This window comes from Protobothrops mucrosquamatus, unplaced genomic scaffold (assembly GCF_001527695.2).
Source record: "Protobothrops mucrosquamatus isolate PMUCROS unplaced genomic scaffold, P.Mucros_1.0 scaffold2420, whole genome shotgun sequence".
Classification (NCBI taxonomy): domain Eukaryota; kingdom Metazoa; phylum Chordata; class Lepidosauria; order Squamata; family Viperidae; genus Protobothrops; species Protobothrops mucrosquamatus.
In genome coordinates, this window is record NW_015388492.1 from 186,904 (window position 1) to 213,647 (window position 26,744).

At 42.6% G+C, this 26,744-nt stretch overlaps 1 protein-coding gene across 1 annotated transcript in view; it reads left to right on the top strand.

Annotated features, from left to right (window-relative positions):
• Positions 1-26,744, top strand: part of ZMIZ1 (zinc finger MIZ-type containing 1) — a 107,995-nt gene that overhangs the window by 17,201 nt on the left and 64,050 nt on the right. Inside the window, exon 2 of the mRNA XM_029285885.1 lies at positions 4,126-4,231. Within this exon, the coding sequence (XP_029141718.1) occupies positions 4,126-4,231 (106 nt within the window). The remainder of the gene's footprint in view (positions 1-4,125; positions 4,232-26,744) is intronic.

Genomic DNA, 26,744 nt, shown 5'->3' on the forward strand with positions numbered 1-26,744 from the left:
AGAGGGAGAGAGGAGAGGGAGAGGGGAAGAGAGAGAAGGAGAGAGAGGGAGAGAAGGAGAGAGGGAGAGAGAGAGAAGGAGAGAGAAAGGGAGGGAGAGAGGGAGAGGAGAGAGAGAGGAGGGGAGAGGGTGAGAGAAGGAGCAAAAGGCATTGGGAGAGTGGGGGAGAGAGAGAGAAGAAAAAGCAGTCATCGGGTTAAGCTAAACATTACATCCCATGCTAACAGTTTTGAATCTGAAACAGTCATTTCCTGTTCAAGAGTTGACAGGAAGTGTACAAACTTTAAAAAGTCTCCCATTTGGGGCTCACAACCTGCGTTCTGAACCTGGGCTCGTATTATTTCATTCTTGCCCACCCCTGAGACAAGAATGAAGCAATCCGGCAATACGTCCTGTGAAGTTCGAACAGCTTATTTTGAACTTGGAAAAGGGCTTGAACTTGAAGCGTTTTGAATGCAAACCGTTTAAACCAAACCGTTTTTGGAAAACGGTTTCCGCCGGGTAACTTCAAAAGCTCGCCTGATAAACATTTATTCAGAAGCGAGGAAACAGATGAGTTGGATAAAAGGAATAGATTGGCAGATTGTTTGCAACCTAAATTTGACCGTTAAAAAGTTCTGCAATACCTTGAAGACTTCCATCTGGTGAATAAACTTCGGGAAACGATGGCTTTATTCTACTAATAGTTTACACGGAGGCGGTTAATTATAGAATCGCTATTGCCTCCAGTTTTCCGTGCAAAATATTTCACCCCTCGTTTTTAAAATTGCAGCAAGCTACCCATCGGTGTCGCAGGCACTGTAATAGTTTATCATTAATTATGAAAAAGCGAATCGTGTGAGGTGCTTTGGATTAATAAGAACTGCGTCGTTGTGCTGACTAGCTAATACTAAAAAAGCAGCTTTTCATTAGCTGGGATAGATGATTATATAGCTTCCCTTCCCTTCTGTTCTGTACCGTTTTATTATTTTTTATATATAGCAAGCCGTGTTGGACACAGATAATTGCATTTAATGAACCCTTCCTTTAATTCTTCAAGGAGATTTTATATTAAAACTATGGTGACAAATTACTTCTTGCAGCGTAAGCCCTTTGGAGTAAAATATAGCTGAAAACCAAAGGCTGCTTGCTAAATTAATAAAATGGGACTAAATGCTTCTGTCTTCCCGTTCCTCTTTAACTTTCTAAATTAAGGGAATGTTAATGTGATTCGCAAATAACACTTTCCGGGTGTAGTGAATATAAATGGACTTTGTGTGTCTGTGCGGTGCTGTTGTCTGAGAGGGGAGCGGGCCTAAATCAAAGCCATGACTTTGAAGAAGTATGTGTGAATATAGATGATCCCAACCAATCAAATGCAACCCTTGAGTTTTTGAAGATCGCACTAAATTATCCCAGGAGGTCCATCAGTTCCAAGGCTGCCGTAGTGGGTCGTACAGATATTCCTCAATTTATGGAACCAGGTGTGGAACCAGATGTTCCACTGCTAAGCAAGGCAGTTATTACGTCAGACATACCTGATTTTATGACCTTTTTTTTGCATCATGGTTCTAAACCGAATCAACTGTAGTTATTAAATGAATCACATGCTCATTAAGCAAATTCAGCTTCCCCCCTCCCCCCCATTGACTGTGCTTGAAGACTAGGAAGTTTGCAAAATGGCAATCAAGAAGAAGGAGAAGGAGAAGGAGAAGGAGAAGAAAGAGAAGGAGAAGGAGAAGGAGAAGGAGAAGGAGAAGAAGAAGAAGAAGAAGAAGAAGAAGAAGAAGAAGAAGAAGAAGAAGAAGAAGAAGAAGAAGAAGAAGAAGAAGAAGAAGAAGAAGAAGAAGAAGAAGAAGAAGAAGAAGAAGAAGAAGAAGAAGAAGAAGAAAAGTTGGAAGGGACCTTGGAGGTCATCTAGTCCAACCCCCTGCTCAGGCAGGAAACCCTATACNNGAAGAAGAAGAAGAAGAAGAAGAAGAAGAAGAAGAAGAAGAAGAAGAAGAAGAAGAAGAAGAAGAAGAAGAAGAAGAAGAAGAAGAAGAAGAAGAAGAAGAAGAAGAAGAAGAAGAAGAAGAAGAAGAAGAAAAGTTGGAAGGGACCTTGGAGGTCATCTAGTCCAACCCCCTGCTCAGGCAGGAAACCCTATACCATTTCAGACAAATGGCTGTCCAGTCTCTTTTAAAAAACTTCCAGTGTTGGAGCATTCACAGCTTCCAGAGGCAGGTTGTTCCACTGATTAATTGGGGTGCTGCAATTAGGAATACTTGCCACCCGAATTTGGACCCTGTGATCCTGGGGATGCTTCAGAGGTCAAAAGTGCAAGAACCAATCGTCAATCACCTTTTTTTAATGGTCATTTCAAAGGGTCATCCAACCCATGGTTGTAAAGTGAGGACCGCCTGTAGGACAGGAGCATCAGGACAAGACAGGAGGCATCAGGAATTTTCAGATGGGGGATAGGAGCCTTAAGCATTGAAATTCTCATTTTGTCCCTCCAGGCTTCTAAAATGCAAAACAAATTCACAGCCTGGCTCTTTCTAGGAAGTCAAAAGTGAGTCCAGGTCACCTTTTTGTTCCCTCATTGTCTCCGGAGAGAAAGTCCTCGGTGGATGACTGAGAATTCAGATTTTAAGTCCCCTCTCCAAAGCAGTGAGAAGTACAGAATGCTGCCTCCCGCGAATGGCCTCTTGACCGCTTGCCTGCTTTCAACCTTGATGACTTGTTGCTCATTCTGAAATCTCTTGTTTCTTAAGTGTAGACTTTGCACGCTCTAAGAGAGAGCTTGGTTCTTCAAACCAGGTTACTTTTTGGATGAGGGCGGCAGGAAGCTTGGATGAGGCCATCAATGGGAGAAGCAACAGGCTGTGGGACCCTCGTTGCTCTCGGAGGACACGGCTCGCCTTCCGGAGTTGTGGGTGCTCCATCACTGGAGGCTTTTAAGAAAAGAGCCATTTGTCTGACATGGTATATAGCAGGGGTCGGCAACCTTGGCTCTTTTACGACTTGTGGACTCCAGTACCCAGAATTCCTAAACCAGCCATGCTGACTCAGGAATTCTGGGAGTTGAAGTCCACAAGTCATAAAAGAGCCAAGGTGGCCTACCCCTGGTATATAGGGTCTCCTGCTCGAACGGAGGGTTGGACTAGAAGACCTCCAAAGTTGCCTTTCAACTCTGCTATTCTGCCTCTCTTGCAGACATTGCATTACCCAACTAGGTAACATCATCAATGCTTCAACAGCAATGATGATTTTACCCAGTTCCCTAGAAACACCTGCAAGAAACCAACCAAGCTCAGGGAAGACCACCAAGGACACCACACAACTCCGAGCTACCAGTGTCCTCTTCTTTTGTAAAAACCTGTGCTTTCAAAGTTACTGCAAATAAGCTAAACAAGGCCGGCAATGCGCATCGCTCATTGTTAAAAAAAAGGACAACGAATCATAGAAGTTAGGCTTAGGCCAGTGGTTCTCAACCTTTTTAATGCCGCGACCCCAACTGGTCATACGTCGAGGACTAAACCGGTCATAAGTTGAGGACTAAACCGGTCGTAAGTCAAGGACTACCCAACCGGTCGTAAGTCGAGGACTTTCCCTGCCCGGGAGCGCCACGCATGCGTGGTTCCACCCCGTGCGCCGGCCGAGGCGTAGCTGGCAAGCAGCAGAGACAGAGCAGGCCGACCACCAGCTGGCCCAGCCCAAGGGAGGTAAGGCACCCGCCGGAAAAGGGGAAAAAATGGCGGACAAAAAAAATGGCGGACAAAAAAAATGGCAGACAGCCTTGCTTGGTGACCCCCATGAAATGGTCGATCGACCCCAAATGGGGTCCCGACCCACAGGTTGAGAACCACTGGCTTAGGCAATGCTTTGAGATTCGTTTTCAAATCCAGAGAGGCCCTTTGGAGTTTGAACGGGGTGCGTGGCTGTTTTTATGAAAGAGTTGCAGACACTTCCGTGGGCTCTGAAGCACCTTTCCAGAATGGAACGGGAAACACTAGCAGAAATTAAAGGAAGGAGAACTGAGTTCTGTTCTTTATATGTTGGGTTCTTCCCGCGGTAGGTTGGCGAGCAACTGACGATTTTCCAGAAACTCTCTGTGACAACTCTTTTATTTTTTTCTCTCCCCCCCTTTTTTTTTCCCCTCAGGTTGTTAGCAGAGTGGCAGCACAGCAGGGTTTTGACCTGGACCTTGGATATCGGTTGCTAGCGGTTTGCGCAGCCAACAGGGAGAAGTTCACGCCAAAATCAGCTGGTAGGAACAACTGGTGTTCTTTTCCAGACGTAGTTTTTTTATTATTATTATTATTATTTGCCAGAGACAACCTTGACCAGCATCACAATGTGCTTTAGTGCGTCTCTGGGAAACGGAGAGCTTGTGGCTTTCTCTTGTAGCATTTCTCTTAAAAATAGACGGGAACGAGGGAAAAAAATGGTATTTGGGTCGCCATCTCTGTTTTTCAAGCTGTCTCCAGGAATAAATAAACCTGAGGAAGAATCAATAGAGAACGGGAGAAATTCTATCCAGTGGCGATGATCATGGGGAACCCGTTGACCCAAAATATTGTACTGTACATGCGTGCAAACATTCATTCGTCGATTGTTTTATTGATTCATTGATGCATTTGTTCATTTATTTGTGGATACCTAAATCAGTCAGGTCTCTAGTGGTCTTTGAAAGCAACGATCCCAGCCTTTGCAGTATTTGCTTGTGACTTTGTGGCTTCCATCGTAGATATTTCTAGTGTTGAAAGGTTGAAAGTGTTGCAGATATTGTGGCTTTCCATTTTTTCAATAAAAATGTTTTGGCAACCTGGTGTCCATAACAGATTTTAATATGCTAGTTGTCAACGCTGCAAATACTGTATATTCTTGCTTTGACAATATGCAGAACTGTCTGGTATTTTTATAGTTAAACCAGGCAACAGGGAAAAAGGGAGGAGAATAAGGATAGCCGGGGAGAAAGCAACCGGAAGTAAATCACATCTTCCAAGTTGATTGGAAGATGTGAACCATGACCCCAAGATAAGGGGGTGGGAAATGCTTAGAATATATATGCGTAACGGAAGAGAAGCCAGACCTAAGCATTTCCACCATGCTGTACTGACGTCTCTGTAACCTTAATAAATGCTTTTAGGGAAAAATATGCCTGAAAGTCCTTTTAAGTGTTTCGTTAATCAGACACATGACACTAGTATCCTTTCAGTCCATCAGCACTAGCACTTAAAACTTATAGACCGCTTCATAGTGCTTTTACAGCCCTCTCTTAAGAGTCAGCCTCTTGCCCCCAACAATCTGGGTCCCCATTTTACTGACCTCAGAAGGATGAAAGGCTGAGTCAACCTTGAGCCGGTCAGGATCGAACTCCTGGCTGTGGGCAGAGTTTGCCTGCAATACTGAATTCTAACCACTGCGGCACCCCGGCTCCATTAAAAAAGGATGCTGTGTTGTATATAATACAACGCACTCGGTTAAACTAATTACTAAAATCGCCTTCAGTCGTGAATATTTTTTTTCTTTTGAATGAGAACATGATGTGTAATTTAAGCCTATTGTTGTTGTTGTTGTTGTTTTTAACCATTTAGTTGTGTCCGAATCTTGGCGACTTTATAGGCAAGTGTGCTCCAGGCTACCTGGTCAAGCACAGCTTCTGTCAATTATTGGATGTTCAACTTTGCATCAGATTTGATGTTATCAAGCCAGTGTGTTCTTCACTGGCCCTTTCTCCTTGCTCCATCAACCATTCCTAGCATCATAGACTTCCCCAATGAATTTGCACCCATGGTACGGCCAAAGTAACTCAGATGTGATCTTATGATTTTGGCTTCTAGTGGTGTGTTATATGATTTAACACCTCTCTGTTAGTTACTCTGGCTGGATAATAATATAAGCCTATTATATATATATAATGATAATGACATAACAACCATGAGGTTGAGTTGTGTAGCAAATATTTGGTGCTGACAGTTGTGGATGAATGTTTTAAACGTGGAATGCCTACATGGGGGGAAAGTGGGAAATGTGGTTGTCAAAAGGTTTGATTTCTAGTTAAAATTATAAATGATAATTTATGATAAATGATGTTTGCCCCAGCTATGTGAAAGTCCATAGTGGATATAGCAGAAGTTATTTATCTGTGTTTGACTTTTGACTCTTCGGTCTGTGAATTGTATTCCAGGATACCTTACGTTCAGGAATTGCTGAATAGAAATATCAGTGTAATTTCTTCCTCCCTCCCTTTCTCTCTTCTTCCTTCCTTCCTTTCTTCTTCCATCCCTCCCTTTCTTTGTCCTTCCTTCCTCCCTCCCTCCCTCTCTCCCTCCCTCCCTTTCTCTCTCCTTCCTTCCTTCCTTCCTTCCTTCCTTCCCTCCCTCCCTTCTCTCTCTCTCTCTCTCTCTCTCTCTCTCTCTCTCTCTCTCTCTCTCTCTCTCTCTCTCTCTCTCTCTCTCTCTCTCTCTCTCTCTCTCTCTCTCTCTCTCTCTCTCACACACACACACACACACACACACACACACTTTAACAAATCAGTAGGAAACCTTTACCTTAGTAAGACAAATATTTTTTCCCAAGCCATTGCTATGAATTTCTATCTGTGGAAGTCTGGCATCTTTAAAAAGAAGCATTTTTTTTCCCAAAACAAACTACATTTCTGTCTGAAATACCTTCTAGGTTTTTCTTTTGTTTGTTTGTTTTTCTTTTTAATTCCCTCCTTGCTTCAATTCTGGAAAAAGGTTCGACATGCCAGGCTCTCCTCGTGGGAAATTATTCTAAATATTGAACATTTGAGTAAAAGGCAGCTTCCTGTGCGATTAGCTCTCCTAAGTCAAATTTGTCTTTTTCGCTTCAAGTTTCATTGCTTTTCCATCATTAAAAAAAAACAAATAAAAAAATCTCCTCCTTGCTCTGTATTATGCCGTGAAATGCAGAAGCAATTTCATTAAGATCACACACGCATACACACTCACGGACACACACACACCAGTTTTGAAGCAGCCAGTTTGAAAAATGATTTTGCTGCTGGGCTAAAATGAGATTGTAGATATAAATCGTTAAAAGTTTGTAATCATTTTTGCCTCTTGCTGGGAAACACAGAGGCAGCCTCCTGGCTTTTAAATCCAAAGCAACAGTATATATATACTGTATACAAAAAAAATAATAATACAGGCAGTCCTCGACTTACGACGATTGAGCCCAAAATTTCTGTCACTAAGTGAGACACTTAAGCGAGCTTTGCCCGATTTTACCGCCTTCCTTCCCACATTTGCTAAGCGAATCACTGCAGAGGTCAAGTTAGGAACACGGGGGTCGTTAAATGAATCCAGCTTCCCCATTGACTTTGCTTCTCAGACGGTCGCAAAAGGGGATCACGTGACCCCGGGACACCGTGCAACCGTCATAAGTATGAGTCAGTTGCCAGGCGTCTGAATTTTGATCACGTGACCGTGGGGATGCTGCAACGGTGCTAAGGGTGAAAAACGGTTGTAAGTCACTTTTTTCCAGTGCAATTGTAACTTTGAACAGTCACTAAAAGAATTATTGTATTGTACTGTATTGTATTGTAAAATACTATCTGTATTTTTAAAAGACTTTTCTTCAAAAGACTGCAAACTCTGGTGCTTTTGCCAGTCAATGCATCACCTTCTGAATGAATCACAGGCGGCCTTATTATCACTTAAATAGGAGCCAGCAGTGTGCTGCAGCTGCCCAAAAGGCCAACACAGTGCTGGGCTGCATTAACAGAGGGAGAGAATCAAGATCACGTGAAGTATTAATACCACTTTACAAGGCCTTGGTAAGGCCACACTTGGAATACTGCATCCAGTTTTGGTCACCACGATGTAAAAAAGATGCTGAGACTCTAGAAAGAGTACAGAGAAGAGCAACAAAGATGATTAGGGGACTGGAGGCTAAAGCATATAAGGAACGGCTGCTGGAATTGGGGATGTCTAGTTTAATGAAGAGAAGGACGAGGGGGGACATGATAGCAGTGTTCCAGTATCTCAGGGGCTGCCCCAAAGAAGAGGGAGTCAAGCTATTCTCCAAAGCGCCTGAAGACAGGACAAGAAGCAACGGGTGGAAACTGATCAAGGAGAGAAGCAACCTAGAACTAAGGAGTAACTTCCTGACAATTAGAACAATCAATCAGTGGAACAACCTGCCTCCAGAAGCGGTGAATGCGCCAGCACTGGAAGTTTTTAAGAAGAGACTGGACAGCCATTTGTCTAAAATGCTATAGGGTTTCCTGCCTGAGCAGGGGGTTGGACTAGAAGACCTCCAAGGTCCCTTCCAACTTTATTATTATTATTATTATTATTATTATTATTATTATTATTATTATTATTATTATTATTATTATTATTATTATTATTGTGTCTAATCAGGAATTAGTAGAATTTCCCCTTTAAGAGTTGCAAATTCATGGCTCTTTTGAAAAAAAGCAGTCCTCGCTTTACAACCGTCCGTTTAGTGACCGTTCGGAGTTATGACGGCACTGAACAAAGAGACTTACGACTGCTTTTCTCACGTGCGGCCACTGCAGCATCCCCAGGGTGACGTGATCAAAATTCAGAGGCTTGGCAACTGGCATGTACTTAGGACGGTTGCAGTGGGATCACGTGATCCCCTTTGGCGACCTTCCAACAAGCAAAGGCAATGGGGGAAGAGACGGATTCACTTCACAAGCGTGTTGCTAACTTAAGGACTGCAGCGATAAACTTCACAACCACTGTGGCAAAGGTGCTCGTAAGAGCTCATTTAACAAACGTCTCACTTAGCAACTCCACTGTCTTCCTTTCCGTTCCTTAAATTTCGGAGAACAATGTTTTTTCCTGAAGTCGGTGAGAAGAAAACCTTACAGCTTCCTATTTTTGACTCTTCCGACGTTGCTCCACGGGAGCTGAAAAGCCTGAGATCCGCAGCATTATCGTCTAATTTTAACATTAATTCTTACCATCCCCATTAATTATCTCCCTCCCCTCTCGTTACACGCTATTGAGGTTCTCCCTGCTTTCATTCAGATTTTGATTTTGATTTTATTTTGTTTAGCCTTTGTTCCCTCGCCCTTCTCTTCATGTCTGGTTTTTCCCTCTGGTTTTCTGCTTAAGTGTTCTTCATATCATTTCTGCATTTCTGGGGTCGGCGCGGATGCTTGTAGATAAGAATAAGGAGCGATGCAAAAAAAAAAAAAAGCTCCATTCTTTTCTGTTCCTTCTGTAATCTGGAGGAAAGAAGAAAAAGGGTGGTAAGGAGTGCTGGTAGAAAAGAAAAGGATTGATCTTTACTCTTGTCGTTAACTAACGATGACGAAAAGGGACACGACGGCTCAGCGGTTAAAGACGCTGAGCTGGTCGCCTGGAAAAGATGGACAGGCCGAGTTTGAGTCCCAAGCGCTGCCTGGCGGCGTCTGTTCCCCTTCCTTGTTCCAGCTCCTGCCCATCTAGCAGTCTGAAAGCACGCAAATGCGAGTAGATCAGTGGTTCTCAACCTGTGGGTCGGGACCCCATTTGGGGTCAATCGACCATTTCACGGGGGTCGCCAAGCAAGGCTGTCCGCCATTTTTTTTGTCCGCCATTTTTTTATCCGCCATTTTTTCCCCCTTTTCCGGCGGGTGCCTTACCTCCCTTGGGCTGGACCAGCTGGTGGTTGGCCTGCTCCGTCTCTGCCGCTTGCCAGCTACGCCTCGGCCGGCGCAGGGGGCAGAACCACGCATGCGCGGCGCTCCCGGGCAGGGAAAGTCCTCGACTTACGACCGGTTGGGTAGTCCTCGACTTACAACTGGTTTAGTCCTCGACTTACGACCGGTTTAGTCCTCGACTTACGACCGGTTTAGTCCTCGACTTACGACCGGTTGGGGTCGCGGCATTAAAAAGGTTGAGAACCACTGGAGTAGATCAATAGGTACCACATGAGAGAAGCAACCTAGAACAAAGGAGAAACTTCCTGACAGTCAGAACAATTAACCAGTGGAACAACCTGCCTCCAGAAGTGGTGAATGCTCCAACACTGGAGGTTTTTAAGAAGAGATCAGACAGCCATTTGTTTGAAATGGTATAGGGCTTCCTGCCTGAGTAGGGGGTTGAACTAGATGACCTCCAAGGTCCCTTCCAACTTTATGATGATGATGATGACCCCATCAACACAGCAAACAGAGTAAACATAAACCAATTTTAGAAAGAGTCACCAAGTTCTCAAGTCCTTTGCAGGACCCACGCTGTGACATTTCATGTTTCCCAGCTTTTAGAGAAAGCAGCAGTATTTTATTTTTAAATTTTAAGCCACTGTGGGGTTTTTTTGTAGACAGGACCGATGCCAAATATATTTTAATCTAACAATATATTTTAATTCTATGGGTGTTTCAACTGAAATCAAGGGCTATTTAATTCTATTTCCATTTTGCAGGTATCCACAAAGTCCCAAGGGGAAAGCCCTAAAATTATAAACACTATTCTTTTAAGAGGACAAGTTAAAAGAGGATTAAACTGTAATGCACTTTGTTTTGTCCAAGGATTATATGAAAGCTCTAGCCATGGTTTCAAGATAGCTTTTTATCTGGACAGTTCAAAGTACCAAAATGTGTAACTTCAGGTATTACCATTAATGTCATGTCATATTAATCTACTTTCTCCAAAAAAAGTCTACAAGACTCCTGTGTTGGCTGAGTATTGGAACAATGTCAACAAGATCCTCTGTTGATATAGCTGGGCTTTATAAACTTTTTGCTTATTACAAGGAAATGCTGGAGGTACGTGTGCTAATGTCACAGTGACAGTCCCTGCTGATGAAGGAGCATCCTTGAACAATAATTCAGAGCTAGAAAGAGATTCTACAGGCCAGGTAGAACTCTGCGAAGTGGATTTAAAATAGTTATGGAATTCACTTGGATCAAAAGGAATCCCTCATCCTGAAGAACAGAGGATTCTTCCGGATACTACCCTGTCTGCTCTGGTATATCTAATAGGGCAGGGCCTGGTCCTATCCTTGGGAAGATGTGGTGATGAGGGGTGGCGATCAGAGGCCCCTTTGGGTCTCTCTCTCTCTCTCTCTCTCTCTCTCTCTCTCTCTCTCTCTCTCTCTCTCTCTCTGCCTATCTATCTCTTTTCTATGTATCTATTATCTATCTTCTGTCTGTCTGTCTGTCCGTCCATGCATGCATGCATCTACCCACCCACACGCATCCATCCATTGTCTGTATCTATCTATCTATCTATCTATCTATCTATCTATCTATCTATCTATCTATCTATCTATCTATCTATCTATCTATCTATCTATCTATCTATCTCATCATCATCATCATAATGTTGGAAGGGACCTGGGAAGTCATCTAGTCCAACCCCCTCTCAGGCAGGAAACCCTATACCATTTCAGACAAATGACTGTCCAGTCTCTTCTTAAAGACTTCCAGTGTTGGAGCACTCACAACTTCTGGAGGCAGGTTGTTCCATTGGTTAATTGTTCTGACTGTCAGGAAGTTTCTCTTCAGTTCCAGCTTGCTTCTCTCCTTGATTAGTTTCCATCCATTGTTTCTTGTCCTTCCCTCTGGTGCTTTGGAGAAGAGCTTGACTCCCTCTTCTTTGGGGCAGCCTCTACTTATCTATCTAATCTCTATGTCTGTCTATGCATCCTTTCATCCGTCCATCTGTCTCTATTATCTATCATCTGTCTGTCTTCTATCTACCTATTATCTGTCTGTCTGTCTGTCTGTCTGTCTGTCTGTCTGTCTGTCTTATCTATCTATCTATCTATCTATCTATCTTCCATCATCATCATCATCATGATGTAAGTAAGAAAGACATTCAGTCTAGAAGCTCACAGTTCTGTGAATTTTCCTTTGTGATGAAATCTCAGGAGGGGATATTTATTCTTTCAGCCTAAATTCCTCATCTTGACTTGGGGATTATGCTAACCATTCATACAGCGTTGTTACAAGGACTATGAGATCAATGCAAATGTAATTTTTGGGAAAGTAAGAACGGTTGTATGTGCTGTTTCATTATTATTATTATTATTATTATTATTATTATTATTATTATTATTATTATTATTATTATTATTTAAATTCCTTTTCTTATTCATTATCATCAATACGAATACCAGCCATGGTAGATGTGCAGAAGCCCTCCATAACTGGGGAAAGATACCTTCACAGGTCAAGACTGTCGGCCGACAAAACAAGCTATCCAACACAGAGTGTCAGAGGGTCAAAATAGAGCCCATTTCTTGGTGGTGACAAACGAAGCCAAAACTTTATCTGTAATCTAGACATTCATTTATAATACTTCATATTTTGCACAAGTAGTCCTCAACGTGCAACCACAATATAGCCCAAAATTCATGTAGCTAAGTGAGACATTGGTTGGGTTTTGCCCCCATTTTATGACTTTTCTTAAGTGAATCACTGCAGTTGTTAAGTTAGTAACCTGGTCGTTCAGCGAATCTGGCTCCCCTGTGGACTTTGCTTGTCAGAAGTTCGCAAAAGGGGATCACGTGACACACACACACACCCCGGGACTCGTAACCACGACTCAGTTGTCAAGCATCCGAATGTAAATCACGTGACCACGGGGATGCTGCAACAGTCGTAAGTGTGAAAAATGGTCATAAATCCCCTTTTTTTCCAGTGCCATTGTAACTACGAACAGTCACTAAATCAACTGTTGTAAGTCAAGGACCTCCTTGTAATGGTTATTTGAGCCAGGGATTTCTCTGTAGCTGGGGTAGGAAGAGTTCAACACTAAGCGGACTGTTGTAAGTCAAGGACTGTCTTGTATTTTTATTCTCCTGGGTTTTTATCGAAATGTGAATGTGCCATACCATAAATAATAATACAAATCAAATTATTTTTTAAAAAATAATTATTAGGTTCCCTGCCCCATTCTATTCTAAATGGGGGGTGGAAGTTGCTTTATTCACAGTAGTAAAATACTCTCATGTTACAGGAGCCCACTTGTTATCGAATTGCTTCGGGGAACTGAAACACCTTTCCTATCAATATCCAATATTGGAAGTACCACGATTCTTTTTGCCAAGGACGCTGTTGCGATTTTAGAAATAATTTCCTCTTAGGGAAGCAATGTAAGGTGGTGAGAGAAAAAAAGATCAAAAGCTGTATTATGTAGCTTTCAGCTTCCTAGAAACGAAAGGGAGGGACAGATGTAGGAGGAAAATGAAACTAGTCTTTTAAACAAGAAACGTTTACTTTCATTTGACTTTCTCTGATTCGTCTTTTAATACCGCATCAATAAATAAAGAGAACATTCCTCAGCTTCAACTTGTTAAAAGAAGGGGTAGCACATTTTTCCTAGTCAAAGGGAAAAGGACAGTATGAGTTCCTCCTTATGTATCCCAGTTTAAGCATCCCAAGATATCTATGACAACTTGCCCTGGCCAACTCACCATGGCCAACTCATCACGGCCAACTTGGCATGGCCAACTCATCATGGCCAACTCACTATGGCAAACTCATCACGGCCAACTCACTATGGCCAACTCATCACGGTCAACTCGCTATGGCCAACTCACCATGGCCAACTCACCATGGCCAACTCATCACGGCCAACTTGGCATGGCCAACTCATCATGGCCAACTCACCATGGCCAACTCATCACGGCCAACTCGCTATGGCCAACTCACCATGGCCAACTCACCATGGCCAACTCATCACGGCCAACTCACCATGGCCAACTCATCATGGCCAACTCGCCATGGCCAAGTCGTCATGGCCAACTCATCACTTAACAGTTGTTAAGTAAAGCATTGCAGTTGTTAAGTTAGTAACCTGGTTGTTAAGTGAATCTAGCTCTCCCATTGACTTTGCTTCTCAGAAGGTCTTAAAACAGGATCACGTGACTTTGGGACGCTACGACCGTCATAAATACAAGTTAGTTGCCAAGCAGCTGAATTTTTTTATCAGATGTCCATGGGGATGCTTCAACTGTTGCAAGTATGAATAACGGTCATAACTCACTTTTTTCACTATTATAACTTCGAACGGTCACTAAATGAACTATTGTAAATTGAGGACCTCCTGCATTCTAGGCACTGTATTTTCCCTTTTCTTGTATTTTTCATTTTTGACTGCTGCAGAGGAAGCTAGATGTTAGCTCACTCTTCCGTGGCTTCTAATTTTTCTCCTATGAAATCCGATGAGCTAAGTAAGGAATGTGGCAATCCTATTTTACCAGCTTCCTTTTCCTTGCTTTTCCTCAACATCAAGCTTAGGATAACCCATAATTTCAAAGCTTCCCCCCCTCCACTTCCCCACCACCACTCCATATGCTCCTCAACAATTTTGTTGTGTGTCAGCTGCAGATGTCCAAATAGCTTCCTCCCTATCAAACATCTGCTGAGAACCGGGGCAGTATGACGGACATATGTCTCAGGGATCGCTATAGATGCAAAATTTTGAAAAGGGAAAAATACCCAGTGAAACTGGAAACTTCTCCTTCTGTCTCAGTGCTAAATACACAGCTGGAGAGAAGGGACTCCAGTTTATTAGGCTCTGTGGGAAAGAATAAATGAAGTCACTTCAGTTACATTTTTAGCTCTGTCTTTTCTGGATTTCTGCATGTGTCCCAATGCTGTGGACCTTACAATTCTTTCTTTGTAACTATCGGGCATCACACTCTTGAAAGGAAAATCATTTAGGTCCAGCCCAAGCTGGAAATAAATAAAATGGAGGCTGTTCGGAAAGAAGGTTCATGTTGAGTTAGTTTCCAGAAACTTCAGTGACACAGAATGTTTCTGGGGTGGTTGACAAAATGGAGCTGGGATTGAGTGAGCTTTTATATCATCTTTGGGGTTTTGTGTTTGGAGTTGTGCCATGGAGGAGTGGAATGGAATGGAATGGAATGGAATGGAATGGAATGGAATAGAATAGAATAGAATAGAATAGAATAGAATAGAATAGAATAGAATAGAATAGAATAGAATAGAATGTAGAGTAGAATAGAGAATAGAATAGAATAGAATAGAATAGAATAGAATAGAATAGAATAGAATAGAATAGAATAGAATAGAATAGAGCTGGAAGGGACCTTGGAGGTCTTCTAGTCCAGCCCCCTGCTCAAGCAGGAGACCCTATACCATCTCAAGACAAGTGACTGTCTAGCTGTCTCTTGGCTGCTGTTTGTATTCCATTTTTCTTTTCTTTTTTTAAATATTGTGGTGAACTATTTTTTATGATGGTCCATCCCCCAGCATCACTGCTTTGAGATGTGTAGCTATACTGATAGATTGATGAATTAGCACTTCAACATGGAAAAATTATGGAACCGTTGGAAATGTTAGAACCGTTAGAACAGGGGTCCCCAACCCCTGGTCCGTGGACCAGTACCGGGCTGCAGTATGCCAGCAACCGGGCCGCACAAACAAGCAAAGCCCCATCCGTGGGATGCAGGCAGCACACAAAACCACACACCCTCTGGTCCACGGAAAAACCTCTCTCCACGGAACCGGTCCCTGGTGCCCAAAAAGTTGGGGACCTCTGCGTTAGAAGATTGCCCTCGTTGGCTCTATGCTTTTCATAATCTTCGGTAATGGAAAACCCAACCCAGTCTTGCAGTGAGAGTAAATGCTGACATAGGGCCTTTAGTACTTTTTTTTCTGACAGAACACCCGTCTTTAATTGCCTTGTCGTTTTGCTCATCTAGCATTAGACATTTGCCCTTGAAAACAGCTCTTGAAGCAGAAGAGTAGCCAGAAAAGTCAATTTAGCAAAGTTCCTGTCTCCATCCGAGCTTCGGCAGGCAGACAGCCTGGAGCATGGAGTTATTATCGGCAAAACAGGTATATGAATAATTACTAAAGAAAGGGAGACTGGGGTAATTGTAATTTTAATCTTGTTCTCGTAAATTCTGATGTTTGGGGAGGGGGGTGAGATGTTGTTTGGAGGAGATTTTTGGAAAGTATATTTTTTTGCATCCACCGCTGGTCCTGTTTTAGGACTTAGCAAAGTCCTTTTCAGATATAGTTTTTTAAACTCCAAAGAGAACAGAGTCCCTTTGTCTTAGTTTTTTTAGGGTGAGCTTGTCCTTGATTGAAAATGTCTACTTCCAAATCTTGGAATGTATACATCTGGATAAAAGAAAAAAAATATGTAGTTTTTCTTTCTTCCCTTCAGGACACCTCTCAATTTATTGCTGTGTAACCAAGTTGTTGTTGTTGTCGTCTGACTCTTTGTCACCCCATGGACCATACTACGCCAGGATCCCTGTCCTCCATTGTCTCCCAGAGTTTGGCTAAATTCTTGCTCGTTGCATCACAGATGACAAAGCTGTGTTAAATGGCTGGTCCTATTTTTTCTCTTCGGCTTTTGGAGTAACTTACTAGAAATATTCTTCTGAAGAGTTTCCAAGTGCAAATTGGAAAATTCCTTGTTCTCTTTTAAACAGTTTTTTTTTCTAATGTGAGATCCTTTCCTGTGAAATTACTTGACACACCATCCAGTCATTGTTGAAGTTTAAATCTAATAATCTCTGGAAACACCTGGGAATGGTGATTTAATTATGATTAATTGCAGCCAGTGATAAACCACTAGTTCAAAATGCAGTATGCTGTGAAGTAGGACACAACCCTTTGTTTTTTTATTTTCAATGTCAGGACCACTCTTTTTCCAGTTATCATATAGCCATGTGATCTATCTATCTATCTATCTATCTATCTATCTATCTATCTATCTATCTATCTATCTATCTATCTATCTATCTATTATCTATTTAATCTAGTTATATCGGTGAATGCTCCAACATTGGAAGTTTTTAAGAAGAGACTGGACAGCCATTTGTCTGAAATGGTGTAGGGTTTCCTGTCTGAGCAGGGGGTTGGACTCGATAACCTCCAAGGTCCCTTCCAACTTTATTATTATTATTATTATTATTATTATTATTATTATTATTATTATTGTTGTTGTTGTTGTTATCTATCTATCTATCTATCTATCTATCTATATCTACTATCTATTTAATCTAGTTATATCTACTATCTATTTAATCTAGTTATACTTACTGTCTATATCTATCTATCTCTATCTATCTATCTATCTATCTATCTATCTATCTATCTATCTATCTAATCTATACTTACTGTCTATATCAGTGTTTCTCAACCTTGGCAACTTTACGATGTGTGGACGTCAACTCCCAGAATTCTCCAGCTAGTGTTGCTAGCTGGAGAATTTTGGGAGGTGAATTCCACACATCGTAAAGTTACCAAGGTTGAGAAACACTGGTCTATATCTATCTATCTGTCTATCTATCTATCAATCAATTTATCTATCTATCATCTGTTTACACACACACACACACACACACACACACACACTGCCAATCCCCAGATAGTTTCATACAGGATACAATCCATAAAAACAAGACAATACACCAGGTAAACAAATAATAGTCACAGTTATCTGGCAGGTGTTGGTAAGCTTAGCTGAGTTTTTTTTTAAAAAGCTATGTGTGAATATTTAGTCTTTATATGAGACACAAGCAGGCAATGTCGTAACTTGATTCTTGGGAAGAAAGGTAGTGGCGAAAAGAAATTTAACAGTGGGAAACCACTTCGGACCCATTGCTAAGATGAAAGCAAGGGTGTCTCTGTGAAGTCAGCAAGGACTTGACTTGAAAGAGATAACTTCAAAGCAAAGGATGAGTGAATTGAAACCCCAATAATGTAATGAATAAGTGATGTGCTTTGTGTCGGTTTACAGCTCTGGGTATGACAATCTCAAGGTCAAGAGTTAGTTTAAAGACATTGTGTCCTCCTCAACGTACCGTAGGTTTCTGATGCAAATCAGATTTCTTCCCGAAATGGGACTAGCCATTTGAGGGGCATTAAATTGTTGGTATCGGACTCTATGTACGGTGTACTTTAATCAATTCCGACATTCTAAATTGTGCCCAAGGTATCCCGATTCTGCACGGAAAATGAACTGAATTCAGGGACCCTTTGAACCCGTCTGGGATGAGCAACTGTATTAAGCTAATATTTTTTCTGACAGCACCGGAGGTAAATTGAACTTTACAGAGCACGAGATGCCATCTCAATGATCCAAAATCATCCTTCGCCATTTCTCTGTCTTCTCTGAGATTTAAACTGTATTCGTACATCTAAAGGGATGGGGTTAAAACCTGGAATGGAATCTGGAATACGGGGCCATGCTTTATGCACTATGCTTAATATTTCCCCCCAAAGATGGGAGTGGTGGGGTTATCAAAGTAATGATAATCCAATCAAAGATGTTTTGAATTTGGTTGCTGTATAATCGCATGCTTTTTCCAGGCGTAAAAGCATATTGATCCTTACCCATTGTGTGTCTTCAAGAAGAATGTCAAAAGAAATGTCTCCTTTAAATCAAGCACAATTTGGCTTCGTGAATATCTCCATGTGATTTTTTCTTAGCTCTGTGGCCTTCCAGGATGCGTTATCAACCTCCCAATCTACTTTACAACTCATAGCTTCCTGATCTTCTCCCATCTAAGCGCTAACCAGGTTGTCCCTGTTTAGCTTTCTTGAGCTCACCTTGAGTTAATGAGATGCTTTCGTGTTGCTGGGTAATAATATAACAGAACAGAACACAGAATAGAATAGAATAGAATAGAATAGAATAGAATAGAATAGAATAGAATAGAATAGAATAGAATAGAATGCGGAATGGAATGGAATGGAATAGAATGCAGAATATAGTGGAGTGGAATGGAATGGAATGGAATAGAATAGAATAGAATAGAATAGAATAGAATAGAATAGAATAGAATAGAATAGAATAGAATAGAATAGAATAGAATGCAGAATATAGTGGAGTGGGATAGAATAGAATAGAATGCAGAATAGAGTAGAATATGCAGAATAGAGTAGAATAGAATAGAATAGAATAGAATAGAATAGAATAGAATAGAATAGAATAGAATAGAATAGAATAGAGTAAAATGCAGAATAGAGTAGAATAGAGTAGAGTAGAATAGAGTAGAGTAGAATAGAATAGAATAGCATAGAATAGAATACAATAGAATAGAATAGAGTAGAGTAGAGTAGAGTAGAGTAGAATAGCATAGAATAGAATAGAATAGAAATAGAATAGAATAGAATAGAATAGAATAGAATAGAATAGAATAGAATAGAATAGAATAGAATATAGTGGAGTGGAGTGGGATGGGATGGAATAGAATAGAATAGAATAGAATAGAATAGAATAGAATAGAATAGAATAGAATAGAATAGAATAGAATGGAGTGGGATGGAATAGAATAGAATAGAATAGAATAGAATAGAATAGAATAGAATAGAATGGAATGGAATGGAATGGAATGGAATGGAATGGAATGCAGAATATAATATAGTGGAGCGGAGTGGGATGGAATAGAATAGAATAGAATAGAATAGAATAGAATAGAATGGAGTGGGATGGAATAGAATAGAATAGAATAGAATAGAATAGAATGGAATGGAATGGAATGGAATGGAATGGAATGGAATGGAATGCAGAATATAATATAGTGGAGCGGAGTGGGATGGAATAGAATAGAATAGAATAGAATAGAATGGAGTGGGATGGAATAGAATAGAATAGAATAGAATAGAATAGAATAGAATAGAATAGAATAGAATAGAATAGAATAGAATAGAATAGAATAGAATAGAATAGAATAGATAACGGAATGGAATAAATTAGAATAGAGCCTTTATTGATTTAGTCATTTGACCATATCAAAAACATGTTTCTAGAAGAATGAAACAGGCAGGTCCTGATCTGCCATTGCTTCTCATTCAAAGAATTAACCCATATAAACTAGACTAAATATTGAATTTTCCCAGGGGTTCTAAGTGATGGATACAGTCAGACTGACAGTCAGCTGCATCCCAGCCTAATTTTCAGATCCAGTTCTAAAGGAGATAACAACCAGCCTCCTTTTCTTCTTCTTCTTCTTCCTGCCCAGATCATCAGCCCAGATGCCTGTCACTTTTTCCTACACAGGTGGCTTCTACTCCCTCCCCTTCCTTTCTGGGGTGGGGGTGGGGAATACCCAGCCTTCACGCTGGAAGCCCCCCTCCCACAGCATGTGTGCCTTCTCCAAAAGCAAATCCTCCATCCTCTGGATGCTCACTCAGCACGACGACTGTGATGGATGCAGTCAACGGTGTCTCTGCAGGGAGGGCGAGGGAGATCCTGCCCATCAAGGGGTGTCTCAAAACGGGAGCCCTTTTTGGTCGGGACCCCTTCAGTGGTCTGCTAGGTGCTCTCAAACAAGTCTGGCGTCCAACGAACGTCCCCGGGAGCCGGCCTTTGTCCCCATCTTCCTCGGCGTCCCCCCTCCTTGCAAATTTGAAATGTGAGATGCCTGGGTTTTCTTTCCTCCCTCTCCCTGTCTTCTCCTTCCCTCTCTCTCTCTCTCTCTCTCTCTCTCTCTCTCTCTCTCTCTCTCTCCCTCTCCCCCTTTTGGCAAAGGGGCCGTGTCAGCGGCATGTATCTATGCGGGCGAAGGGGGTCTTGTGCATTGAGGCGCCCCGTTAAGTGATGGGTAGAATGGGCGAGGATCAGAGCAGGCTGTTAGACACTCCAGAAAGAAACCGTCCCTGCCAGGAACATGCCGCAGAGGTGAGACGTTTCTGAGGGTTTGGTGGGCTGGTGGGGATGCCCGCTCCTTACGGGTGGGTGGGTGGGCGGGCACCGAGTCCAGGAGCCTGCCTCCCTGCTCCCGGAGACCGCTCGTCCTCCATCCCTGCCTTCCCTTCCGGAGGAGGCTTAGCCAGTGCCCCCTTCCTCCTTTCAGGTCTGCCCGCCCAGACGTGTGAAGTTGGCAAGCCGCATCTGATTCTCTTTTCATTGTCTCTGGAGGGTTGTCGCTGAAAAACACAAATCACCGCTTGGCAAGTACAGCGGGGAGCCCATTAGCAAGACTCCATCTGTGATTGGTTGCGCCTGGAAACCGGGAGACAAGCAAATGCATAATTGATGGGTGTGTGAGTGTGCATGTGTATGTGTATGTGTGTGTGTTTGTGCTGGACAGGGGAAGAAGAAGGAGGAGGAGGAGGAGGAGGAGAGGGGAAAAAAAGGGAGCCACTGAGCAGCTGCAAGCAGGATGCCCGTCCTGGAGGGGGGAGCCAGCAAATAGCTCCAAGCTTCTTGGTCCTGAGATTAAGGTAGCCCTGTATATATATTTTTTTCCTTCTTTGTTCGGGACCACATGATTGCTGCTCCAAGTCTTCCCAGCCATATGGGCCTGGCTTTCCCCCTCCTCTTCCCTGCCCGGGAAGAAAAGGGAGGGGGGAAACTCAGCCCTCCCTCCTTCCCACAGTGGTGGTGGTGGTGGTGGTGGTGGGGACGCCAAAAGCTGGCTAGTTTTGAATGAAAACTAACTTGTGGGTAAGTTGCTGCCTTCAGAGGGGAAGAAGGCATGTGGGGGCATCCAGGGTGTGCGTGCGTGCATGGTCTAGCCACTCGGAGGGTGGGTGGGGGGGAGTGTGCGCACGTGCATGACACAGAGGAGAGAGGGAGGGGGGAAGGAGGGAGAGCATTGTGGGTAGAAGTGTGTGTCAGATGGCGAAGAAGGGAAGGAAAGGCATCACTTCTCTTGCAGAGCGTTTTTGTAGAGGATGCTTGTTGCATTGGCGGAGGACGGTTGTCGCCGTTGTTGTGAAAATATATATCTATCTATCTGGGGTTGTGACTGGTTGAAAAAGCAGTGCTCGTCTTCCCTGGGGCAATTGTGTTCGGGGAAAACCTGCCCGGTAAAAACCAGATCTTGGGACAAAAAACGCTTGTCCTTGATTTTATTTTGTTGGTAACCATGGTGAAGAGAATCGGGAGAAAGGGAACCACACGCCAGGCCTTTGTCTGGAGCTTCAGCAGTTGTTTTTTTTGGCATGGCCCTAAATTGCTCAGATTTCTCCCCTCGTCAAGCCTCTGGAGAGTTAGCCCCGGCTGTTACGCTTCCACCTTATAAGAGGAGATAATTCTGAAAATTAATCAGGGGTTTTATGCCTGCCAGACACGTTGGGCAAACACGTCCCATGGTGAATCCTTGAGGCATTGAGGACTCCTGTACGGAGATATGATGTCAGTGGCGTTTCAGACCCGACGTGGGTTAGATTTTCCCGCCGTCTTTCCTGCCCAAATTTGTCCTGATCCATTTCTGATTAGGACGTGGCTGAGTCTTAAAGACTTAGAAGGAAATCTTGATCTGCAATTAGCTGAAGCAACCATTCTTTCTGCTATTCCTCTTCTCCTGTTTTAAGAAAAAGATTGGACAGCCATTTGTCTGAAACGGTGTAGGGCAGGGGTAGTCAACCTTGGCTCTTTTATGACTCGTGGACTTCAATTCCCAGAATTCCTGAGCCAGCATGGCTCAGCTTGGAAACCTCTCCCTTTCCCCTCAGCATGGCTGGCTCAGGAATTCTGGGAGTTGAAGTCCACGAGTCATAAGAGAGCCAAGGTTGACTACCCCTGGTGTAGGGTCTCCTGCTTGAGCAGTAGGTTAAACTAGAAGACCTCCCACGTCCCTTCCAACTCTGTCATTCTTGTGTTTCTATTCCTTCGACTTCTGTTCCCATTCTTGTGTTCTCCTTGTGTTTCTATTCTGTTCTGTTCCTCAGGAAGTGGGGTCTCCTGCGTGAGCGGGGGGTTAGACTAGAAGACCTCCCAGGCCCCTTCCAACTCTGTTCTTCTGCTATTCTTGTCTTTCTGTTCCTCAGAGAGTGAGGGGAGGAATAGATCGCAGCAGGCTAAAGAAATTGACCACGGCTTCAGAGGGGAAATAAAAATCCAGCCTTGCAGAATTTCAACGTCCTCAGTGGGGAAAATGAAAAGCCAGATGGACGGTTGGGTCGCAAAGGGGAACGTGGGCACTGTTTGGGTCTGGGCAACCTGGGTGATGTCAGCGTCCTCAGGCAAGGTGGAGTTTCAGTCCAGGCAGCATTTTCTCCCTGAGGTGGCCAAAGAGAGAAGAGGTTTGGCTTCGAAGCCTGTTCCAAAGTTTTCTACAAAGCCAATAGCGACATGCCCCCCCCGGCAGAACTGGGTTCTCGTGGCAGCCGGTCCAAGATCGGCTGGATGAGACCGTTCGCCCAGCTCNCTGAACAACTGCAGTGATTGGCTTAGCCATCGTGGCAAGAAATAAAATGGGACAAAACCCACTTAACCAATGTCTTGCTTAAGCAACAGAAATGTTTGACTCAATTGTGGTCGTAATTTGAGGACTACCTGCAGACACAACGGCACTGGGTGGTCAACATAACCTCCACATTGCTAAGCACAGTATGGACAAGATAGAGCAGTGGTTCTCAACCTTTTTAATGCCGTGACCCCAACCGGTCGTAAGTCGAGGACTAAACCGGTCGTAAGTCGAGGACTACCCAACCGGTCGTAAGTCGAGGACTTTTCCTGCCCGGGAGCACCGCGTATGCGTGGTTCCGCCCCCTGTGCCGGCCGAGGCGTAGCTGGCAAGCGGCAGAGACGGAGCAGGCCGACCACCAGCTGGCCCAGCCCAAGGGAGGTAAGGCACCCACCAGAAAAGGGGGGGAAAATGGCGGACAACAAAAATGGCGCTCAAAAAAAATGGCGGACAGCCTTGCTTGGCGACCCCCATGAAATGGTCGATCGACCCCAAGTGGGGTCCCGACCCACAGGTTGAGAACCACTGAGATAGAGGGATATTCAAACAGTCAAAGCAACCTTAGCAGGTTCTGCAGATGAATGGACTAGATCAGAGGCAGGCCACCTTGGCTCTTTTATGACTGGTGGACTTCAACTCCCAGAATTCCTGAGCCAGCATGGCTCAGCTTGGAAACCTCTCCCTTTCCCCTCAGCGTAGCTGGCTGAGGAATTCTGGGAGTTGAAGTCCACCAGTCATAAAAGAGCCAAGGTTGCCTACCCCTGGACTAGACGTTACTTGACCCGCTGAAGTGTGTCTTCCAAACTCTGCCAGTATCCCATTCAATTAGAAGATATCTCATTCTCCCCACTACATTGACGCAGGGAGACAGATTAATCTCTTTTCACTGCACAGATACACGCAGGCCTGGCCTTGATGTGCAGCAAAGAACTTCAGAGAGACGGCAATAACTGAACGCTCTCAGGGGTTGAAAATGACTCTTTAGGCTTTCTAGGAGGTCTGCTCTGCAAAGAAACGAGGGATTGTTCCATTCAGTTGTACAGTTCGGGGAGATCCTAAGATATGCTTCTTGGATGAAGGGCAAGGATGCCAAGCTGCAATACTTGAAAAAGATGGGCTGGTTTGGCCGTAAGCTGGTATCTTTATGAGGTACCAAACCAAGAATCTCCAATAGTCCAGCCCTCTGCTCAAACAGGTTCTCCTGCTTGAGCAGGGGGCTGAATTAGAAGACCACCAAGGTTGTTCCAGTTCTGTTCTATTCTATTCTATTCTATTCTATTCTATTCTATTCTATTCTATCTCATATTCTATTCTATCTCATATTCTACTCTACTTCTACTCTACTTCTATTCTACTCTATTCTATTCTACTCTACTCTACTTCTACTCTATTCTATTCTATTCTATCTCATATTCTATTCTATCTCATATTCTACTTCTACTCTACTTCTACTCTACTTCTGTTCTATTCTATTCTATTCTATTCTATTCTATTCTATTCTATCTTCTATTTTACTCTACTTCTATTCTACTCTACTTCTATTCTATACTTCTATTCTATCTCCTATTCTATTCTATCTCCTATTCTGCTCTACTTCTATTCTACTCTACGTCTATTCTACTTCTACTCTACTTCTATTCTACTCTACTTCTACTCTACTTCTATTCTATTTCTTATTCTATTCTATTCTGTTTCTTATTCTATTTCTTACTCTATTTCTTATTCTATTTCTTATTCTATTCTATTCTATTCTATTCTATTCTATTCTTATCATTATCCTATCCTATTCTATTCTATTCTATTCTATTCTATTCTATTCTATTCTATTCTATTCTATTCTATTCTATTCTATTCTGTGTTGTACCTAGATGTTTGTTTGGTCTTTTAGAAATGCACCAAATAACTCAAGGCTTCTTTACAGCACAAAAAGGCAGTAATAATCGTGGAGGCTACTCTGTTCTGGTTGACTGGCAAGTTTCTCTACTTCTTTGTGTGCTTGAACATCGTATAAATTTTATTCCCCTTAAATCTCTTCTTTTGAGCTAATTGTTGGTTAATGAGTACTGCAGGGTTCTTAATTGGTGGTGAGAAAATGACAACAGTTACCATTAAATAATAGCAAGCTTGCACAGTTGATAACACTCTTAGAGGTCATGAAATAACTGGAAAATTTTGGGAGGACAAGGGGGAAAAAAATGAAGGGTTCATAGGAAAATCCGTCAAATATTTTTTTTCCCCAAATTGTGGCCACCCTGACAATTGAAGTTATTCTAAAAATGCCAATTTCATAAGCCAAGGAAATGAATGTCCATAACAAATGCTGTTTTCTCCTGACTGACATCACCTTGTAGTTTAGTAGCTTTTTGGAGCAAGTAGGCAGCTAAGCAGGTTTTAGAAGTTTGCAGCTATTCAGCCTTTAATGCTTTGGTCAATAACTGTCATGGCCTTCCAACTTCGAACTGCTGAAATTAGCTTACAGATTGCTAGAAAGCATAATGGTCTCTGGCTGTTTTCTTGCAGATGTTTCATTACCCAAACTACAGTAGTGGCCAAAATTGTGGAAAAACTTTAGGAAAAGTGTACACAGTAGAAATGCCACCTTTGGTTAAGTTTCCACCCATTTTTCTTCTGATTTCTTTATAACTGTAGCCTTGTTCACTTAATAATACTATTTTGCATCGCTTTCTGGGCAGCCAGTCAACTCTTTGCCCCATGACTTTAATTTTATTACATTTTACAAGCTCACTAAAGGAAAGAACACAAAAGAACCCAACCAACTTGATAGTCATCACATCACACACCGACAAACGTCCTCCTCTCAGCTTCAATACAGAACATCAATAACTGGATCCTACTATGATCTGATTGGCTCATGGCCAAACCAAGATGACACCCGATTGGCTCTCTAAACACTCACGCTCATTGGCTACAATCAGATGAAGGAAAGCTACCTGAGATCAACCTAAGCAAGCTGTGCTTCCTTTTTCTGTTTATTTGGCTATAACATTTCATAGAATACAGTACAGATAATTGAACAAACTATGTTGCATTACATTCTTGATTAAATTATCTTTCTATTGATATATAATTTTATGGTACTACTCCCCCAAAAAAGTGGTGTTATTAGCCATCCAGCCTCAAAAATACACTTTTCCCAAAAGGTTTCCACAATTTTGGCCACTACTGTAGGTAATATTATCAGTGCTAGTAAGGAGTAAGGCTTGCTCTCATTTTACACAATAGTGGCTTCTCCTGTCAGCATGAAACGTCTGCAAGACAACAACCAAAGCCCACCAAGGACCCATCATTTCGTACCCGAGCCACAAATGTTCTCCTTTATGGATTAATTTCATCTTGCCTTCTTTCGTTGCCAAATCAGATGCGATCTATCTGTGCACAACCGATTTGTAAATTTACATTTGATAGGTACAATAGTTTGGTGACTGGACCACTGTTCCCCTAATAGAACTTTTAGTAGAACTTACTGAATATCTAGCAGAGTGAGCTATCAGGTGGAAAATTTAATTTACCTGCACAAGCACAAACCCTCTCTTCTGGAGAATAGTTGGCTAATGATTACAAACAGCCCTTGGGCTTGAGTGAAAGGTGCTCATCTCATACTTTGTTAAGGTTTACGTACAGTAGCTTCATCAAACAAGACC